The following is a 19,872-nucleotide window of genomic DNA, read 5'->3' as shown; positions in this document are numbered from 1 at the left end:
GGCAGGGTGGTGCCCAGTCCTGTATGGAACTGAGTCTCTTCTCACTTTATTTTATTCTTCCCATTTATTTCTGCCTGGGGCCAAATGCTGAGAAAAGTATCAACCGTTTCTCACAACTTCACTCGGCGATGGGATGGAAATGGTGTCTGCAAGACCTAGCGGGACTCGCCACAGAAACAGGAGCCACTTAAAAAAAAAAAAACTAGATTTTAGGACGGAAAAGGTAAAATGCTGTGGGACCTGAGCCCTGTGACCAGAAGCGGTGGCAGGAGAGGGCCGGCGGGCGTGGGCAGCGTCCCTCCAGCACTGCCCTCCCTGGGGGACGTGGTTCAGCAGCAACTGATGCTGTGATGTCTGCAAAGCCCCGTATCCCTCCTTCACGGGCCGGTGACAGCCTGACTGGGCAGAGCCTTCCTGGTTGGAGTTCGAGTCCCTCGCACGCAGCCCTTGGAGCCCATCATCATTCCCTCTGGCCTGGGGGCGTCTCTGCAGAACCCTGAGGGTGGTCTCCCGGGAGCCCGGCCACCCGGGGGTCTTCGCTTTGCTCCTGCTGCCTTTAGGATCCTCTTTGATTTTTCCATTTTGATCAGCCTGGGTTTATTTGGGTGTAGGTATTTATTTAGAACTTCCTGGATCTGGCTACCTACGTCCTTTCTCAGCTCAGGCGAGATACCGGCTTCCAGGAAGAATTCTTTCTCTTTCTCTCTTTCCCTCTGCAGCCCTGGGGTGTGACGTCTGTCCTCCTCGCCACCGTCCCGTGAAGCTCTGCCGTTCTTCTCAGTGCCTGATTCCCGTTCGCTGCCATTTCAGTTGGCTTCTGCCGCCTTATCTTCCGGATCACTCCCTGGGTCTTGATTGCTCTGTTCTTCGTGTGTACGCGTGCGTGTGCGTGTGTGTGTGTGCACGTGTGTGTGCGTGCATGCATGTGTGCGTGTGTGTGCGTGTGTGCACGTGTGTGCTCGCGCGCGCGCGCGCGCGCGCGCGTGTGTGTGTGTGTGTGTGTTAGATCGGCTACCGTACTCAGCACTGATTTGTTTAGGCTCTTCTCTTTGCTCAAGTTCCCTTCCAAGAGGTCCCGAGGAGCGTTAGGATGTCGTCTGAAACCTTCAGAGCCAGCCCAGCTGGCCGGCCTGAGGACACTTGCTGGGGAGTGGTCATCCCCCATGGCGGGGAGCAGCTCCATCTCCCCCACCGTGTCTGGTGTCCGCAGGGACCTGTGCTCAGGGGTCTTCATAACAAGGGCTTTGCCACAGCAAGGCCTTGGGGTCACTGATGCACTGAGCCCCAAGGCCTTGGGCGGTCCACGGGCTCCACGCCTCACCTAAGTGGCCGCTAGTCCGTTGGACACCAGGGATGGCGAGTCCTCGTGTCTGCTACATCCGTGCAGGAAATCAGGCCTTTCAGTGGCGGTTTCTGTGGCTTGTGTGCCCGCTGGGGCAGCTGCGGGGACAGGTCGGGGGCCGTGTGCTGGGCCGAGCTGGCCGTGCGTGGCTGGAGGCTCGGCCTGGCCCCTGTGCCCGGGTGACTCTCCTCTGTAGTTCTCTTCATAGACGTGTCAGCCCTGCACATCTCCCCCCGATCCACACGCTCTGGAAAGAAATGACCTAATTGTTAGTGGGGAAAACAGTGGCCCGGCTCTGTGGCAGCCCCTTTAATGCCTTCCCGGAAGAGGAGTTAATTGGCACTATGAGTCGCTCACTTCCCAGGAAGAGCAAATTGGATCCAATTTGAGCTCATCTAACCCTGTGGCTGAAAGTTTTGCTTCCCCATCAACTGAGCACAATTAGCATGTACTCCGAGCCGGACTCGGCCCAAGCCCCCTGGTCACTGTGACCTCTTGTTTGAGACCAACTTTTTGATGACAGATTTTTCAAAATGAATGTTTATAAAGATAAAATCCATTTTTTGTCCAAAACAGGACCCTAATACATTTCCTGCTTCCTCCTCCCCTCCTTCCACGATGCCTCAAAATAAAAAAATAAAATAAAATAAAATAAAATAAACCAGGCTTCAGGCACTCTCTGTGGATTTTCTCCAGAGGTGGGAAATGAATGGCTCAGAGCAGCGAATAATCCAAGCACGTGCGACTCGGGTTTCTCACGGAGAGGAATCTCTGAGCCCCTCCTCCCCCCGGCCTCTGCCCACAGCAGCTACGAGTACACACCAGACCCCAAAGCAGGTCCCAGCCGACTGAGCACCAGCGGCACCCGCAGAGCTACACCACGTCCCCTCCTGTCAGCTGCCGCACGGAGGGGCCTCTCGGAGCACGGCCCGCGTCTCTCTCTCTCCTGGGATAGCTTGTGTTCTCTTGCATTCTTGCAGGTCCCTTCTGGAAGCAAATGGAAAAGACCGCCTCCCCATCACAAGCAAGCGGTACCCGACTCCAGCAGGCACTGGCAGTAGAAGCATGGCGAGAACATACTTGCGTTGGTTCTGATTTGGTTTCGGTTTTGGGGCGGTGCCACGGCTTATCCCGGCTCATGCCTCCTCTCGGTGCTGCTCACAGAACCATTCATGGAACCAGCGTTGGCCACGTGCAAGGCAAGCAGCTTCCCTGCTGTATTCTCCCGGACCCCTCAAACGTGCCTGGTATAAACTCTGTACAAGTGGGGTGAAGACGTTGCTCCAACTCGTGCCGGCGAGCCCCGCACCCACGGCCTCCAGCCCCGCAGAAACAGCAGCTGTGCTCACTGGTCTTACCGCCGAGCACAATCTCTCAGCAAAGCCGCTGAGTTGGTGACAATAAGATTTTGTTTGAAATGCAATTTAGTTCCCTCCTATGCTTCAAAATACCTTTAAAGAAGTAGTACTAGCAAGCTTTAAAGTGGGCGAAAGAAGCTTACAAGCCGGCCTCGCATGGTGGGGGGAAAGGCAGCTCAGATAGAGAAGGGACCACCAAGTAAAGGGTGCAAGGAAAGCCCACTGGGGATGGGAGATGCGGGCTGAAAGTAGACTACAGACCAAACACGATGGCCACGTAACAACTCTACTGCAAACCACAACACCCAAAAGGAGAGAGATAGAGCAAAAGGGAGTGCCCTGCCACAGAGGCAGGGTGGGGTGGGGGGAAGATGGGGTGGGGTGGGGGAGGGATGCTGGGACCATTGGTGGTGGAGAATGGGCACTGGTGGAGGGATGGACACTCGACCATTGTACGACTGAAATGCAAGCACGAAAGTTTCTAAGTCTGTAACTGTACCTCACAGTGATTCACTAATTAAAAATTTAAAACATTTTTAATAAATAAATAAAATGGGTGAAAGAGCTTTCTATACTCATTTCACTTTTCTAACCTTGAGGACTGGATTTTTTTGACATTATAGCATAAGTGCGAACGCATAAAGCACATGGGGACATGTGTGGTTCGTCTGAAGCCAGCTCAGCACGGAGGAACAGACGCAGGCAAGCACCAGGCCTGGGTTTGCTCCCCTGAGCCGTCTGGCAGATGGGGGGCACCGGAACCTCCGCCCCCACCACGACGCCGGCAGGAAGAGGGGTCTCCCAGACAGCAGTCTCGGCAAAGGGTGCTCAAATCTGGACCCAGCAGCAAAGGGGGAAGTGGACAGATGGGACCCCAGCAAGGGGCGCGATCAACAGACTGAAGACCCTGTCACAGGGACACTTCCGGGCCCATATTTCTCGGGGACGTTTTGTGTGGCCCCCACACCAGGTCCGGACCAGCCTGCGCCCTCTGCAGCCCCCCACCCCTCAGGCCACAGCCCAAAGGTCTGACCAGAAACCTGCTGCAGTCGGACACCGCACGAGCCACTTTGCCATCTTGAGTAAGTGATTCATATGTAGGAATTTTCATACACAGGAATTTTTGCTCCTCCTCGACTTCCTCGGGGGAGAAAAGAAGAACTTCTCTTCATTTGTCACAATTTCTACATGTTCTATGGACAGAAGGAAAGAATGTGCCTTTCCGAAGAAATGAGCTGGATTTGGAACCAGCAACCTGGAGTTGTGGGCTCTCCTATGCCCCGCGGGATTGATTTCTGCATCCTTCCGGAAAGAAGTGGGCAATCCTGAGCGGGCCCCTCTGAAGGACTGTTCCATGCAGCTGGCGCAGGCTCGTGTTGTGTCTACATATTTCTTCTTCTTGTCGAAAGCTCTGACTAGGAAAACAGTCATTACCGCGGCAAATCCACTTATGCAGCCCCCGAGAGCTTCTGAGTAATGATTCTGGGCCGGGCACCCAAAGAGTAAGAGACGCTCTCCTGGTGGCTTCACCTGAGGACGCGGAGACGAACGCCAGGGGGGCTTGGGCGCTGCGGGAGCTCTCTGAAGGCCCCTCCGTCTGCCGGGGTTGCCGGGAAGTCTCTCCAGTTGCGCCCTCCTGGGACTGGACAGTGCTTCTGGGCACCCTGCAGCCTGCAGGCACCCCCGGTGTGTACTCAGAGGCCAGAGGCCCTTGGGGCTGGGGGGAAGGGGAGAAGGGGCGGACCCTCACACCGAAGCCGCTGCCTGGCCCCAAGGCCAAGTGCCAGCCCGCCACGCTGACTGACACCTGCGGGACCGAGTGTGCGCCCCCGTGCAGCGGGCGAGTCTCTCCCCGCCTTGGGAGTGGCGCGGGGAGGAAGGGACAGGACGGCGGGGTGGCCTGCAAAGGGGCGGGGGTGGGGGAGAAGCTGCGGGGCACAGTCACGTGCGCTCTGAGAAGCCCTGACACTTGGGGGTCCCGGAGTCCCTGTCTGGAGGCGGCGGCGCGGGGCGGCCCCGGTGAGTCTGGCAAGGGGAGCGCGGGGGACCCGGTGAGGCGGTTGCGGGCGGCAGGGGAACCCGTTGCGAGGGGGCGCGGGGAGCGCAAGGGACCCGGTGCGGGAGGGCGCGGGGGGCGCGGGGAGGCGCGGACGGGCGCGGGGGGCGCGGGAGCGGCGGGCCGCCGGGCTGGGGGGCGCAGGGGCGGAGCGCGGAGCGCCGGGGCTGGCGGTTGGTCGGCCGGGCCCGGGGGGGTCCCCACGTCAGCGGCGGCGCGTATAAGGGGCGAGCGCGCGCCTCTGCGGGGCTCTGGGAGCGCGCGAGCCGGCGGCGGGTCGGGCCGCAGCGACGCCCCCGAGGGTCCGCGCCCCCCGCCATGGCCGCGCCGGCCGAGGGCTCCGGCGCCAACTGGACGGCGGACGCCGGCCCGTCGGGGTCCCTGGGCGCGGCGCTGGCGCTGGCGCTGCCCCCCGACGCCGCGTGGCTGCAGCTGCTGGCGCCCGCGGGCGGCAACGCGTCGGGCCCCGCGCCCCCCGCGCCGCCCGCGACCCCCGCGGCCCCCGCGCCCGCGCGCGCCGCCGCGCCGCACCCCTTCGTGCAGCCGTCGTGGCGCATCGCGCTCTGGTCGCTGGCCTACGGCGCCGTGGTGGCGGCCGCCGTGCTGGGCAACCTGGTGGTGGTGTGGATCATCCTGGCGCACAAGCGCATGCGGACCGTCACCAACTGCTTCCTCGTCAACCTGGCGCTGGCCGACGCCGCCACGGCCGCCTTCAACGCGCTGGTGAACTTCATCTACGCGCTGCACGGGGAGTGGTACTTCGGCGCCGGCTACTGCCGCTTCCAGAACTTCTTCCCCATCACCGCCGTGTTCGCCAGCATCTACTCCATGACGGCCATCGCCGTGGACAGGTGAGTCCCGGGGAAGGTTCCGGGCGCACCCCCGTCCAGTGTTCCCGGGGTCCCGGGCTGCCCCGCTGCCCCGGTTCCCGGCCCGGCCCGGCCCTCCGCCCTCCCAGCCCCAGCTCGGGGACCGCCAGGGCCACCCCGCCCCCACGCCGCGCCGGCCGGCTGCTGGCCTCCCCTGCGGCCTGGGATGTGGTGGGCACCCGTAGAGCCGGGCAGGGACAGGGGAAGGCCGGATCCGGTGGTGACCTCAGAGACCTGGCAAGCGGAGCCCCTGCGGGACGTTTAGGAACGGGGCGCACTGTTTGGGGGCTAAAACCGTCAGAGTTTCCCTGGATGCTCCGTCTCCGGGGGCACATGGGCTCGGCGCCCCATTCCGTAGACCCCAGAGCGCATAGGGTTAGGCTCCCCTTCCAAAGACCCCAGGCTCACCCGGTTCCGAGCGCCTTCCAGAGACCCCAGGCGTGCCGGTTCCAGAGCCCCCAGGCGCGCCTCCGAGCGCCTTACACAACCGCTGGCGCTCTGCCTGTCTCACAAGGTCGCGCTGGGAAGCGCTCCCCCGCGCTGGGGCTTCGGGGCTTCTCTGGGCTGGCGGCAGGCGATGCTGAGAAGCTGAGCAGCAGTGTGCAGACTCTGGCCGCGACCCTTAGCTGTGCGGGGCGGAGAGGGGCGGAGAGGGGGGGGATGTGAGGGGTGTGGCGGTAACTCCCCATTAACTTTAAGCCTCCGCGGCCCCGTCTAGGAGGGGAGCATCCTCCTCCCGACACCCACAAGCCGGCTTCCCATCCTTAGGACAGTGAGCCCCACCCTCCCTCTGCAGGAGAGGCTGTGCTGACCACCTGCTCCAGGACCGCCCTGGCCTGCTAGCACCCGGGGGCCACAGAGGAGCCGAGGCAGGTCCATCGGGCACAGAGACAGATCTCTCATTTGCTCGGGAGCCACAGCCAACAATGTCACATTTAAAAACCCCCTGAAGCTCGCAGTTTGCCTTCTCCCACTCATCCCTGACCCTAGGGAATCTCAGCTCCGCGGAGAGTGGATGAAAGTGCCCGTCCACGCCGCCAGGATCAATAGAGCAGCTCTGGTCTGCTGCTCAGGGCTCATCCCCCTGCCGGGGTTCGGGGGTGCTCTGCAGTGCCGGGATCACTCCTGCTCGCCACGTGCACAGCCGTGATCTTAGCCCTGCACGTCTCCCGGCCCGGCGAAGGAGGGAGAGGCAGCATGATCAGCTTACGATGCTCAGTCTTCTGGAACATTCTATGATACATTATGAAATTTGATGAAAATTTGGTGTGCGTGAACTTTGAGGCGGGAAAAAGTTATTCTCTCCCTTTCTTTCTGCCAGTGTTGATACGGCACCTGACGCGGGGCCTGGCGCTGCTCCAGTGGGTGCCGTGGCTCTTGGGTTGCTGGGAGGCACCGCCCGGTCACTCGGGCTGGACAGAGCGCGCGCAGCCTGTCCAGGGGGAGTCTGAGCCGAGTCCGTCTAGGTGGCTGCATGGAGAAGATGTTGCATCACATCATCTTTGTAGCCAGCTGTGACCCGGGTTTGTGGTTGGGACTCTTGCCGGGGCAGACCGTGCCCTGGGCCCCAGGAGCCGGGGGTCCGCCTGTCCCCAGGACCCGCCGTGCCTCTGGCCCCAGGGCCTCCCCCCTGCTCACAGGGGGCGGACTTGCCCGCATCCCCAGTGCCTCCCTGTAGCTACAGCCATGGGTTATGTAAACCTTTCCCCAGCGACGGAGAAAGGGCATCGTTCCAGCTGCCACTTGCTGGCTGTCTTTGTCCTCCTTTAGTTCATACTGAAATGTCTCCTCAGTGTTCTGTGCCTCTGCCTGAATCCAGAGCATCCTCTGAGCTCGAGGGCTCGGCTCGGTCAAGGGCATTGTCCCCGGGTGGGTGACCCCCCCCACCCCTGCAGGGGGACTGCAATGATCAGGGCTGGTGCAGCCCGGGCGCCACCTGCGGCCACTTTCTGTTTGTCCGCTTAGGGAAAGTCGACTTCCGAGGGACACTGAGGGGGCAGCAGACCTATTTGGGGGGCTTTGGGGGGAGTCGTGGGCCTCCCCCAAGGCCTGGCCCCTGAGGCCCCTCCAGGAGCAGGCCAGACCCCCGATCAGGTCCTCACAGGGAGCCTTGGGCGGGGGGTGAGTGGCGTGTCTGCGCCCCCAGACGGCAGCTCCCACAGCCCCCCGCTGCTCACCCGCCCTCCCCAGGCCTTCATCGCTGTGTTTGTTTCTTCTCGCCCTCGGCTTCACAGGCTAGAGCCCCTGGGACAGATCTGAGCGGGTGCCGAGCGCGGGTGTCCCTGCCTCGCCCTGAGTGGTGCCTGAGGGTTGCTCGGTGTGGGGGAGGAGATCGCCTCGGGACCTCCGGGGGGCTTGCCAGGCAGAGCGGGGGTGTAGAAGGGCCCTGGGCACCCATTCTCCTGCGCTCTTCCCTGGGTCCCGGGGGCAGGCTCCAGGAACGGATCTCCACATCAGCCTTCCGTCTCAGAAATGAGGCCAAGTATTATGAAAATGGGCTCGCGCTTTGCAAGTTTCTGATTCCTGGGCTTTGCTTGCTGATCTCGGTTTTAGCTTTGACCCTGACCGCTTAAGTTGGTGTTGGCCTGTGGTTTTCTCTCCCTCGGCTGCCTTTGGCTCTGACGTCATAGGAACGCTGACTTTACACGGTGACATGGGACCCGCCCCCTCCCATGCCTGCTGGGAATTTACCAAGGATGCAGGAATGTTTCTTTGGAAATGTGGAGACAAACTCACCAATGAGTCCGAGGTCATTCTTTGTGAAATTTAATTTTTGTTATTAGCATATTCAGGTTTTCTATTTTCCTTAAGTCCATTCCAGATCTTTTCTCCTGATTAGTTCTTTAGTTGATTAATTCATTGGCATAAAGTTGTTCAAAGTATTCCCTTCTGGTGGGAAGGCCAGTGTGGTGGCATTTTCTTCGCTCAGTTTAGTAGTTTTATGTCTTTTGCATCCTTTGTGGCGTATCTAACTAAAAATCTTATGATTATCTGAGCCAACCAGTCCCCACTATGATTGATCTCTATTGTCCACTTTTTTCTGATTTTTTCTCTCCTATTTATTACTTATTTATTTCTACTTGATTTGTTTTTAGTTTATCTAGTTTATCAAATTTCTTAAAGATAAATCTTAGACTATTATACAAACCATTCTTTATTAACATGAGCATGCATAAATAAGGTTTTATAGATACTTTTTCCTGTCCTTATTTTTATTAAGTCCTTATTCTGTCCAATCAAAAATTGTAATCGCCTATTTATTTTCCTTTAATCCACTGGCTATTTAGAAACAAGTTGCTTACTTTCCCGAGTCTGGTAATTTCCAAAGTTTCCTTTGTTAATTTGACATTTCATTCCACTATGTCCCATTAGGAGTATCTACATGATTTGAATTCTTGTAAATTTTTGTATATGATTTTAATTCTTGTAAATTTTTGACGTTTGTCTAACAGCCTACACAGTCTGTCTTGGGGTCCCTAGCTAACACTGAGGTGACCAAAGAGCAATTTATAATTTCCTGTGAGCTCCTAAATGAAATAACTGGGCTCTGAGGTATGAAAATCCTTTGTCACCAGGGATAGTAGAAGCAGCCAAAGAGTAATGTTGAGTAGCAAGACAAATCATGTTTTTCAAATAAACAAAACACGCCATTTCAAGAGGAGATGCGATTCACCGAAGCGGAAAATGCCTCAGTGCCAAAGGCCAGGGCTCTGGTGGTGGGCAGCCGAGGTGGCTAACCCCCATGCCCGCACACACTCTGTTCAGACAGCGCTGTGTGTTCGGAATTCACAAAGACCCACATGCTGCCTGTGTGGCCGGGAGCGAGCGGGGCCCACGGAAACGCGTGTTCTCCGCGTGGTAGATTCCGAGTGCCGGGCTGGGCAGGAGCCGCCCCGGAGGCACCGCTCTGAGGCGCCCAGCCCCCAAACTCTGTCTCACTGTTTTGGTTTTTTTTGGGGGGGGGATTTTTTTGGGAGGGTCACACCCGGCGATGCACAGGGATTACTCCTGGCTCTTCACTCAGGAATTACCCCTGGCGGTGCTCAGGGGACCATATGGGATGCTGGGATTAGAACCCGGGTCGGCCGCGTGCAAGGCAAATGCCCTACTCACTATGCTATCGCTCCAGCCCCAAACTCTGTCTCACTGAAAACACTGAGGAAGAAAGAAAAACCCTGAGGTGTGTGGGACCAAGTCAGGGCGGGCGGAGAGCCGGGAGACGCCGCCCTGCTCCAGCCCCTTCCCGGGACCAGGACTGGACCCTCCCCTGGCGCCCTTCTGCGTGAGCCGATGCTGAGGCCACGCGGCACCGCCTGTCCTGAGGGTCGCCCCTCCGCTCCCCTGCACCCCTCTCTCCTTCCACAGCCAGACCAGAGCCGCAGCCTCACCACCTGGCCAGCTAGCCAGCAGCCCCTGGGCCCCTGAGGCTGCTCTGCCTGTGGAGTCGCTGTCGTCTCCCTCCTGGAGATGTGAGGCAGCCACGGGCTCTGCTCACAGCCAGCATCCATGCACGCCGCTCTGACCACGCAGGGAGCCCTAAGGAGAGACGTGTTCGCGTGTTTCGTTTCAGACACGGGCTCTCATCTCACCCGAGACTAAGGGAGTCCAGGAACACATGATTCGTGTCAGTACATTGGAACCTGTCTGTCACTCAGAACGTCGGTCAAAGATCTAAGTCTGCCTCGTTATCAAAGCAAAGTGCAACGAGTAGATCGATGAATTCTCTTTATTTGAAATATTATGCTTAGGTTGAAGGGCCCAAGTCATTTTTGAGCCCAAGTCATTCTTCATTTTTGAACTTCCGGAAAATTTTGCTTACATCTAAATATATTTGAGAAACACAAAGCGACCAACAGCTACGGCAGTTTATCAATGTTGTTTTGACACTCCAGCTGAAGGGGAAGCAAATATAAATCTGGTATATTCCAGTCCTTCTCAGAGTATTAGCCAGGATTCCGCAGCCGGACACATTTTATCCATCTTATGAAACTGGACATAGAGTCTCACAGGTTTTGTTTTACTAATTTTTTTCATTGAATCAGCGAGAGACTTGAACCAGTCTCAGTCACACATTCCAGTCCCCGTCCCTTCGTCAGTGCACATTTCCCTCCCTCCCGCCACTCCCCCCTTCCCAGCCTGCCTCTACAGCAGGCACTCCTCCCCCTCCACCCCCTCCCTCCATCTCCCCACCCCTCCATCTCTCCTCTCTCCTCCTTCTCTTTCCCTCTTTCTCTATCACTCCCTCTCATTCTCTCTCTCACTCTCTTGCTCTCTCTCTCCCTTCTTCCCTCTCTGTCTCTCTCTCTCCCTCCCTCTCTCTCTTTCTCTGTCTATCTCTCTGTCTGTCTCTGTCTGTCTGTCTCTCTCTCCCTCTCTCCCCACCCCTTCTGGGCTCTCTGCTTGCAATATAGGCCCTGGAAGTTCATCCTGTGTCTCTCTCACCCCCTCAGCACCCAGTTCTTGTCCAGCGTGACCATTTCCAACTATCATCCATCCTGGTCCCTCCATCCTCACCGCCCTCCCCCGGCCCTGCCCCTCTCGCCAAGCTTCCACCCTTGGACCAGTGCTCCTGGGCCTTGTTTCCACACTCTGTGGGTGTGGGGCTCCTGTGGCCCCTTGCTGTACCCCACAGATGACCGCAGTCCCTCCAGGCCCGCCCCTCTCCTTCTCGTGTCCCTCGCACCATGCTCCCGTGCCCCCCCGTTCATAAGCAGGTTTCTTGAGCTCGCGACCACCAGGAAAAATGAAGCCATGAAATGTATTTTGTTCCTTTAGCACGTGAATAAAATCATCCGCCTCCCAATTAATTCATCATTTCCCACGGCACCAAAACCCCCGTGGTGAACGCCTGTGTGTTGGGCGCCTTCACGGAGCACGTCAGCACTCACGCGTGGGGTGGGGAGAAGGCTCCCCGCGCTGCCTGGACGCCCGTGTGTCACCCCGTCCCCCGACCTGCAGCCGGACCTTCACGCTGGGTCCCCCTCGCAGGGCGCCTTCCCCTGGCCAGCGTCGAGTCCACAGCAGCAGAGCCGGTCAGCAGCAGCCCCGGGCCCTGAGCTGTGGCCCCAGGCCCCGCGCCCACGGTTCCCCGTGCCCTGGGCGTGTGCGGGGCCCGTGTCCCGTCCTCACGCTCCTGCCAGGGCACGGCTGCATGTCGCCGTTCACCCCGGGACAGATACGCCCCCTTTCACACTTGAGTTGTGGTGCGGGGCAGGGACTGGACCGACCCCGCCCCCCCCCCCCGACTGCCGCCTGGGGCACCGGGTCCCCTGCATGCCACCCGCCCTCTGCACGCTCACGGCAGCGAGTGCTGTTGCTTTGCGCCTAGGTACATGGCCATCATCGACCCCCTGAAGCCCAGGCTGTCGGCCACGGCCACCAAGCTGGTCATCGGGAGCATCTGGGCGCTGGCCTTCCTGCTCGCCCTCCCGCAGTACCTGTACTCCAGGACCAAGGTCCTGCCCAGCCGCACGCTCTGCTACGTGCAGTGGCCAGAAGGCCCCAGGCAGCACTTCATGTACGTCCCCCTGTCGCAGTCCTCTCGGCGGGGTGGGGTGGCGGGGTGGGCTTGTTCCTGGCTCTGTGCTCGGGGACACGCCTGCAGGCTGGGGCGGCGGGGAGAGTTCATCAGGCAAGCAGAGCATAGATACTGCCCTCCTGGGCTCTCGCAGGGAGAAAGGGGCATGGACACGCTAGAAACATACTAACCCCTGGGCAGGGAGTCTGTGTAAGTTCTAGACTTTCCTAACGGGAAAAACAGGACGACTGCCAACTTCCTTGGGCCAGGGAAGGAGAGGGGAGTTCCAGAGGGCTTCCTGGAGGAGGAGGAAATGTCCCTGAGAAGGAACTCCAGGCCTGACAGTGCTCCCTGTAGGTGCCGGGCTGGAGGGACGGGGAGTCTCGGTTTGTGTGTCTTTGTGTTGCCACCGGGAGACCTGGGCACAGACCTGGGCAGGGAGTAAGGAGGCTGTGGGAAGGGCCTCAAATCTGCCACATTGTGGAAAGGCTAGAGGGGAGTGAGACTCGGTCGTGCAGCTCCGTGCACTTTACTTTGCTTCTTGACTTGCTGCTGCTGATTCTCCTGTGGCTCGAGCGAATACAGCCGGCATCTAACAAAGCCAAATTTTAGTCTGACCCGGGTCTGCCCAGAGCCCAGGTTCAGTGAAGGACGGAAGTACCCAGGAGGCAGGGAAAGCAGGCCACACCTCCTTAGCAGGCCACACCCCCTCAGCAGGCCACACCCCCCAGCGGGCCACACCTCCTCAGCGGGCCACACCCCTCAGCAGGCCACACCTCCTCAGCAGGCCACACCTCCTCCGCAGGCCACACCTCCTCAGCAGGCCACACCCCCTCAGCGGGCCACACCTCCTCATCAGGCCACACCCCCTCATCAGGCCACACCCATCAGCAGGCCACACCCCCTCAGCAGGCCACACCTCCTCAGCAGGCACCCTTTCTCTCGGTGACCGCCCTGGCCATGGCAGCACCACGGCTCAGCTGGGCCTTTCCGGGCAACGGTCAGCCTAAGAGCCTGGCGGGCAGTGGGCAGTGAGGGTCAACCCTAGAGCCTGGCGGGCAGTGAGGGTCATCCCTAGAGTCTGGCAGGCGGTGGGCGGCGAGGGTCAGCCCTAGAGCCTGGCGGGCAGCGAGCGGTGAGGGTCAGCCCTAGTGTCTGGCGGGCAGCGAGCGGTGAGGGTCAGCCCTAGTGTCTGGCAGGTGGCGGGCGGCGAAGGTCAGCCCTAGAGTCTGGCTGGCGGTGGGCAGTGAGGGTCATCCCTAGAGTCTGACGGGCAGTGGGCAGTGACGGTCAGCCCTAGTGTCTGGCGGGTGGCGGGCGGCGAGGGTCAGCCCTAGAATCTGTGGGCAGTGAGGGTCAGCCCTAGAGTCTGGCGGGCGGTGAGGGTCAGCCCTAGTGTCTGGCGGGCGGTGAGGGTCATCCCTAGAGTCTGGCAGGCAGTGGGCAGTGAGGGTCAGCCCTAGAGTCTGGCAGGCAGTGGGCAGTGAGGGTCAGCCCTAGAGTCTGGCAGGCAGTGGGCAGTGAGGGTCAGCCCTAGAGTCTGGCAGGTGGCGAGGATCAGCCCTAGAGTCTGGCAGGCAGTGGGCAGTGAGGGTCAGCCCTAGAGTCTGGCAGGCAGTGGGCAGTGAGGGTCAGCCCTAGAGTCTGGCAGGCAGTGGGCAGTGAGGGTCAGCCCTAGAGTCTGGCAGGCGGCGAGGGTCAACCCTAGAGCCTGGCAGGCAGTGGGCAGTGAGGGTCAGCCCTAGAGTCTGGCAGGCAGTGGGCAGTGAGGGTCAGCCCTAGAGTCTGGCAGGAGTGGGCAGTGAGGGTCAGCCCTAGAGTCTGGCGGGCAGTGAGGGTCAGCCCTAGAGTCTGGCAGGAGTGGGCAGTGAGGGTCAGCCCTAGAGTCTGGCGGGCGGCGGGCGGCGAGGGTCAGCTGTCCAGCGCCTCTGCTCCTGGGGCCGAGGGCAGCCGTGGCCGGAGTCTGGCGCCTGCGCTCAGCCGGGCCTTCTCTGCCCGCAGCTACCACATGACGGTCATCGTGCTGGTGTACTTCCTGCCCCTGCTCATCATGGGGGTCACCTACACCATCGTGGGGCTCACCCTGTGGGGCGGCGAGATCCCGGGGAACACCTGCGACAGGTACCACGAGCAGCTCAAGGCCAAGAGGAAGGTACTGGTCACGCCCCCCCGCCCTCCCCCCCTTCCTGCCACGTTCCCTCCCCTCCCTCTGCGGGGCCGGGAGGGGGGCACCGCTGAGACCCTCAAGCTCTGCACTGGGCTGGGCCAGCTGCCAAACCAGCCCCCACCCCTGCGTCCAGAGGCCAAACCGCCACATGGAGAGGGCTGGGGACGGGGGCTCCTGCCCCAGCCCTGGGCCTTCCTGGGAAACGGGTGGGGGGGAGTCTCCAATATTGGGAGCAGATGGTCCTGCACCCCAGAGTTCCAGCCAAGAGCACGGACACGCTGGACGGAAAGGGGGCGTGGCCCTCCTGGACAGAAAGGGGGCGTGGCCCTCATGGATGGAAAGGGGGCGTGGCCCTCCTGGACAGGTAAGGGGGCGTGGCCCTCCTGGACAGGTAAGGGGGCGTGGCCCTCCTGGACAGAAAGGGGGCGTGGCCCTCCTGGATGGAAAGGGGCGTGGTCCTCCTGAATGGAAAGGGGGCGTGGCCCTCCTGGATGGGAAAGGGGGCGTGGCCCTCTGACGGCAGAGCCGGACAAGTCCACGCACGCTAAGACCTGTGCGTCTCCGGGCACGGCTGCCTCCCCGCTCAGCCCGGGCAGCGGGCAGCGGACAGCGGGGGGACGGGCGGGGGGGACGGTCAGCAGAGCAGCTGGGAGGAGGAAGACAGAGCCAGGTGAGGCCGCTGGTAGTGACAGGCGAAACAGCAAAGACAGGGACTCAGCCCGGGACAGCCCCCTGCAGGGCGTGGGGGGGGGCGCGGCCGGCCCGCACCGGTCTCTGCCACACAGGGACACAGGGCCTGAGGGCCGGGTGGCCCCACCCAGCTGCCGGGCTCCAGGCAGCCCGTCTGGCACTGGCCAAGGTCCGCAGCCAGTCCCGGCCCCCAGGCCCACTCCGGCTGCCCAGCACAGCCCCCCGAGGGGGGTATGCCAGTCCTGTGCCTGGGAGTAGCCCTGCCCTCACGGAGCCACTGGGCCTGGACGCGGAGAGCGACAGCCACGAGACTTGGCTCTGTGAAGGCTGCCGCAGCTCAGGCCTCTCCAGTGCTCCCGAGTGTGGGACGCCCCTGGTTTGCCCTTTCTCCCCTGCCACAAGGAGTTTAGGTTTCCTGAGTGACTCCCGCCACAGTGCTCCTGAAGCACCTCATGCCTCTGCGTTTATTGGAATGCAGCTCTAAACATCTTAGGACAACACTGGTCGGTCCTGCTCCCCCTGCCCCAGGGAGCCCAGGTGTATCACAGTGCTCCCGAGGCACTTCCGTTCCACTGCGTTTGTCTGTAAACTCCTCTCCGTGCTCTCTTCCCCAACCGGCCTGTCACCTTCCCCCCTAACCAGACTCTGTTAACGTGTGCGGTCAGATTCCTCAGAAACCTGTGATTTATATGTCAGAGTGAAGTGCTGCCCTTCTCCTCTCCTTACGTCTTTCGAGCAGTTTAGTGAGGTACTTGGAGCCTGAGGTTTGGGAAGACTCAGGGTAATGTGACGTGTGTTACCAGGTACACTAAACTCTCTGTGGCAAGGGAGGAAGGACGAACCACTGATATCCTGCACCTGAGGGGCCTCGGAGCCGAGGGCCACAGGGCCACTGCCCGGCCCGCGCAGCCCCGAGCACCAGGACCAAAGGGCAGCAGCGACTCTGCCAGGCTCTGAGTGGACCTGAGGAGCGTCCACGCGAGCATCTGCCTGGGACCCCCGTCCGTCCCGCCAGCTGCGAGCGTCCAGCTCTGTGCTGCCCCGTCCCAAGCCCGAGTCCAGCCTGGGCTGCAGGGAGGGGGCCGTGGGGACCCTGCGCAGGTCTCGGCCCATGGGCGGGGCTGAGGGGACCAGGAGTGCCCGCCCCAAGGGGCCCTGCACGTCCCCCTCGAGGCCACTCGCCCAAGGCCCGGCCCGGCCGCGGGGCAGGCGGGGGCTCTGCTGGCTGCTCATCCGCCCGGGCGGAGCAGGCCTGGCTCTGGGCACTGCCCGCCGAGTCTGCCCCGGGGGCTCCTAGTGGGCGCGCGGGGACGCGGCTCCCACAGAGGGGGCAGGGCCACCGGCACGGCTGCTCTGCCACCTGTGCTCAGGGCGAGCCCGGAGGCTGCGGCTGCGCAGGGCCGGGCGGGGGGCCGGGCGGGGGGCCGGGCTGGTTCCTGCTGGCCGAGCTCCCGGGGCCAGTGCTCCGTGCACCATCAGCCGCCCAGTGCAGGGAAGGGCCCCAGGCGGGACTCACGCCGCAGGGAGGACCCGCTTCCCACGGCCGCCCCCACGGCCACCCCGGCCACGAGTGGGAAGCGCCTGGGGGTGCAGCTGCCAGGGCCCGCCCGAGTGAGGGCGCGAGTCGCCAAGACAAAGCCCCAGGGTAGCTTCTCCCCAGAACCAGAGGGGCGCCAGGCCCACCCCCTCGTTCTTCTGACAGTTTTGGTGCAGAGGAGTTTGCTTTGAACATCCCAAGCTCCTTTTGAGGCGCTGAGAGACATGACACCCTGGAGAGTGCTCCCTGAGCAGTACTCCCTGCACAGTGCTCCCTGAGCAGTGCAGCCCGGAAGCTCCGCAGGTCCAGGTCACTCCAGGAGACTGAGGCCCCGGGAGCCGCGGGCTCTTCCCTTCTCTCTGCACACACCAGGCGCCCACATCCCCCAACGACGCCCACCTCTCCGGCTGACCGCTCGGCTCAGTGTCCACTCACGCACCTCCAGCGCTGCACTGGGTGTGCCAGCCACAGGGAAGAGTCACTTCCAAGGCTCACGGGACCCAGTGGAGAGAAATCGAGGTGGACCTTGGCCTCCAGAGCATGAGGGCTGAGAGTGTGGACACAGGAGTCCCCGTTCCCCCCACTCAGCCTCTCTCAGAGACACAGAAGGATGGGGGGACCCGCCTGGACGCCGTGTGGCCCCGCTGGCCGCCCCAGGTGTCTCCCCAACCTCTGCCACCCTCCATGCCCACGGTGGAGGGCCAGTGACGGGGCAAGGTTTGCGACAGGAACAGCCTGTCCAAGTGGCCACGGGACGAGAGGTCTCCTAAGTGACCTCCCTCCTCTCCCCTCTCTCCCTCCCCTCCTCCCCTCTGCCTCTCTCCCTCCTTCTCTGTCCCTCCCCCTGTCCCTCCCACCTCCCTCCCTCTCTCCCTCTCTCTCCTCCCTGTCTCTCTGCACCTCCCCTCCCCCTCTGCCCCCTCCCCTCCCTCCTCCCTTCCCCCCTTCCCTCCCCCGGCCCGTGCCCAGGTGGTGAAGATGATGGTTCTGGTGGTGGTGACCTTCGCCGTGTGCTGGCTGCCCTACCACACCTACTTCATCCTCACGGCCGTGTACCAGCAGCTCAGCAGGTGGAAGTACATCCAGCAGGTCTACCTGGGCAGCTTCTGGCTGGCCATGAGCTCCACCATGTACAACCCCATCATCTACTGCTGCCTGAACAAGAGGTGGGCGCCCGGCGGCTGTCCCTCAGCCTCCTCCTCCGCAGCCCTCCGGGCTGTATCTGCGGGAGAAGGGGGCGCCCTTCTGAGGGGGGCTGAGACGGGGGTGTCCGCCAGCTCAAGGGGGCAGCTGGAGGGGTCCCCGGGGCCCCAGGGGCGGGGAAGCGGGAGTGTCTAGAGTTGATCTGGGGTAAGAGGGAAAGGCCAGGTGTGGTTGGATCCAACCGCATCACCCGTGGGGCCAGTGCACGGGGGCGGGGGCACATCTCTCGGGTCCGACCCCCCCATGGGCGCCGAGCGTCAACAGAGCCCAACCCCCCAGCTGGGGCCGCTGCTCTTTCCCTCGGGACCCCCGTGTTACCCCTTGGCTTCCCTGGCAGTGGGGGCACAGGACCCCCGTGTCGGGACTGAGACACGCCAGCCCCCGCGCCCTGGGAAACGGAGGCCGTGAGGGCAGGGCGCCAGCCCCGCCCAGCTGAGGCGGCCGGCCCCCTGGGGGCTGTCCTGCGGCCGGGCTGACCCGCGTGCTCTGCCCCCAGGTTCCGAGCGGGCTTCAAGCGGGCCTTCCGCTGGTGCCCCTTCGTCCGCCTGTCCAGCTACGACGAGATGGAGCTCAGGCCCACCCGGTTCCGCCCCACGCAGCACAGCAGCCTGTGCACGGTGACCCGGCTGGAGTCTGTGACGGCGAGTGACCCTGGCCAGCCCAGCGGGAAGAGGCCAGCAGCTGGCCCCGCAGGGCCTCTGCCCCCCCTGGCTTCCTGAGCCGCCCCCGCCTCCCCAGGGCAGTGCCTGAGCCCCGGGCCCACCCTGTCTCCCTGCACGCCCCGGGAGGGGACAGACACGCCCCCACGCAGCCGCGAGAGCCCCTGTCACATGCGTGTCCGCTGACCACGGACGTGAGGGAGGGGAGACCAGAGTCTGCGGGCGGGAGAGAGGTCAGTGGCTCCCCCCTCCCGCCCCCCGGAAGGAAATGAAGCTCAAAGCCTAGGAATGCTGGAGACCTTGGCTCAAGGAACTCTGGGGCAGGGAGACAGCTGCACCCAGCAGGCACAGTGGAGCCCGGCACGTGCAGGGTCCTGGGGCCTGGCCCCGAATGGCCCCGGCACAATGCTGGGCAGCCCCCAAGCACAGCCAGGAGGGGCCCTGGGCCCAGCACCCTCTCCCCACCCCCGTCAAATAAAAGGGAAAACCTCTTGTAAGATGGAGACTCAACGATCCCAAGAACTTGAGCGCAGCAAGGACGTGTGCTCCGCCGGCACGCGCCCTCCGCGGTGTCCCGTCCGCGTCTCCTGTGAGCCTCGCTGTTGTTGTGATCGTCCGCATTAAAGTTAAGGCCGTAAGAAAGAGGAAAACGACCCTCCCTCCCTCTTCAGACCCTCGACCTTCCTCCTCTAGGACAGTCCAGATGCCAGCGACCGTCACTGCTGGGGCCCTGGGGGTCCGGTCTTCGGGGCCTGGGGCAGCCAGTCCCTGCCTGTCCCTTTGCTAAAGCCACACTGCAGGCCACCTGCGTCCACCGTGCAGGGGAGTCAGCATGCTGGGATCAAAATTCAGGGGGAAAATGTGCACAGTGCAAGGTGCAGACGGGTAACTGGTGTGTGTACTATGGGGGCGGGGAGGTGGGGAGGGACAGTTACTGCAGGGAAGGATAGCCCAGGGCTACAGGGGAGGGGAGAGGAGAGCCCACAGTTACAGGGAGGAGGGGAGAGAGCCCACAGTTAGAGGGGAGGGGAGAGGAGAGCACATGGTTACAGGGGAGGGGAGAGGAGAGCCCACAGTTACAGGGAAGGGGAGGGGAGAGCCAAAAGTTACAGGGGAGGGGAGGGGAGAGCCCACAGTTACAGGGGAGGGGAGAGGAGAGCCCACAGTTACAGGGCAGGGGAGGGGAGAGCCCACAGTTACAGGGGAGGGGAGAGGAAAGCCCACAGTTATGAGGGAGAGGAGGGGAGGGCCCACAGTTACAGGGGAGGGGAGAGGAGAGCCCACAGTTACAGGGCAGGGGAGGGGAGAGCTCACAGTTACAGGGGAGGGGAGAGGAGAGCCCACAGTTACAGGGGAGGGGAGGGGAAAGCCCACAGTTACAGGGCAGGGCAGGGGAGAGGAGAGCCCATAGTCACAGGGGAGGGGAGAGGAGAGCCCACCATTACAAGGGAGAGGAGGGGAGAGCCCACAGTTA

General features: G+C 61.9%; 1 protein-coding gene across 1 annotated transcript; it reads left to right on the top strand.

Annotated features, from left to right (window-relative positions):
- Positions 1–5,074: 5,074 nt before the first annotated feature.
- Positions 5,075–19,213, top strand: TACR3 (tachykinin receptor 3). Its single transcript, XM_012933663.2, has 5 exons — positions 5,075–5,607; positions 11,954–12,142; positions 14,144–14,294; positions 17,506–17,702; positions 18,236–19,213. The coding sequence occupies exons 1-5, from the start codon at positions 5,075–5,077 to the stop codon at positions 18,456–18,458; spliced, it is 1,293 nt and encodes a 430-aa protein (XP_012789117.2). The 3' UTR covers positions 18,459–19,213.
- Positions 19,214–19,872: the final 659 nt, after the last annotated feature.

The sequence above is a fragment of the Sorex araneus genome, chromosome 6 (assembly GCF_027595985.1).
Source record: "Sorex araneus isolate mSorAra2 chromosome 6, mSorAra2.pri, whole genome shotgun sequence".
NCBI classification, from domain to species: Eukaryota; Metazoa; Chordata; class Mammalia; order Eulipotyphla; family Soricidae; genus Sorex; species Sorex araneus.
This window is presented reverse-complemented; position numbering and strand designations above follow the sequence as displayed.

What these genes read in the sequence shown, in the direction of transcription:
- TACR3 (XM_012933663.2), top strand. Translation starts at nt 5,075, where the DNA reads ATGGCCGCGCCGGCCGAGGGCTCCGGCGCCAACTGGACGGCGGACGCC. An exon ending in GGCCCCAGGCAGCACTTCAT is followed by an intron (nt 12,143 to 14,143) that starts GTACGTCCCCCT and finishes CTCTGCCCGCAG; the next exon opens with CTACCACATGACGGTCATCG. An exon ending in AGCTCAAGGCCAAGAGGAAG is followed by an intron (nt 14,295 to 17,505) that starts GTACTGGTCACG and finishes GCCCGTGCCCAG; the next exon opens with GTGGTGAAGATGATGGTTCT.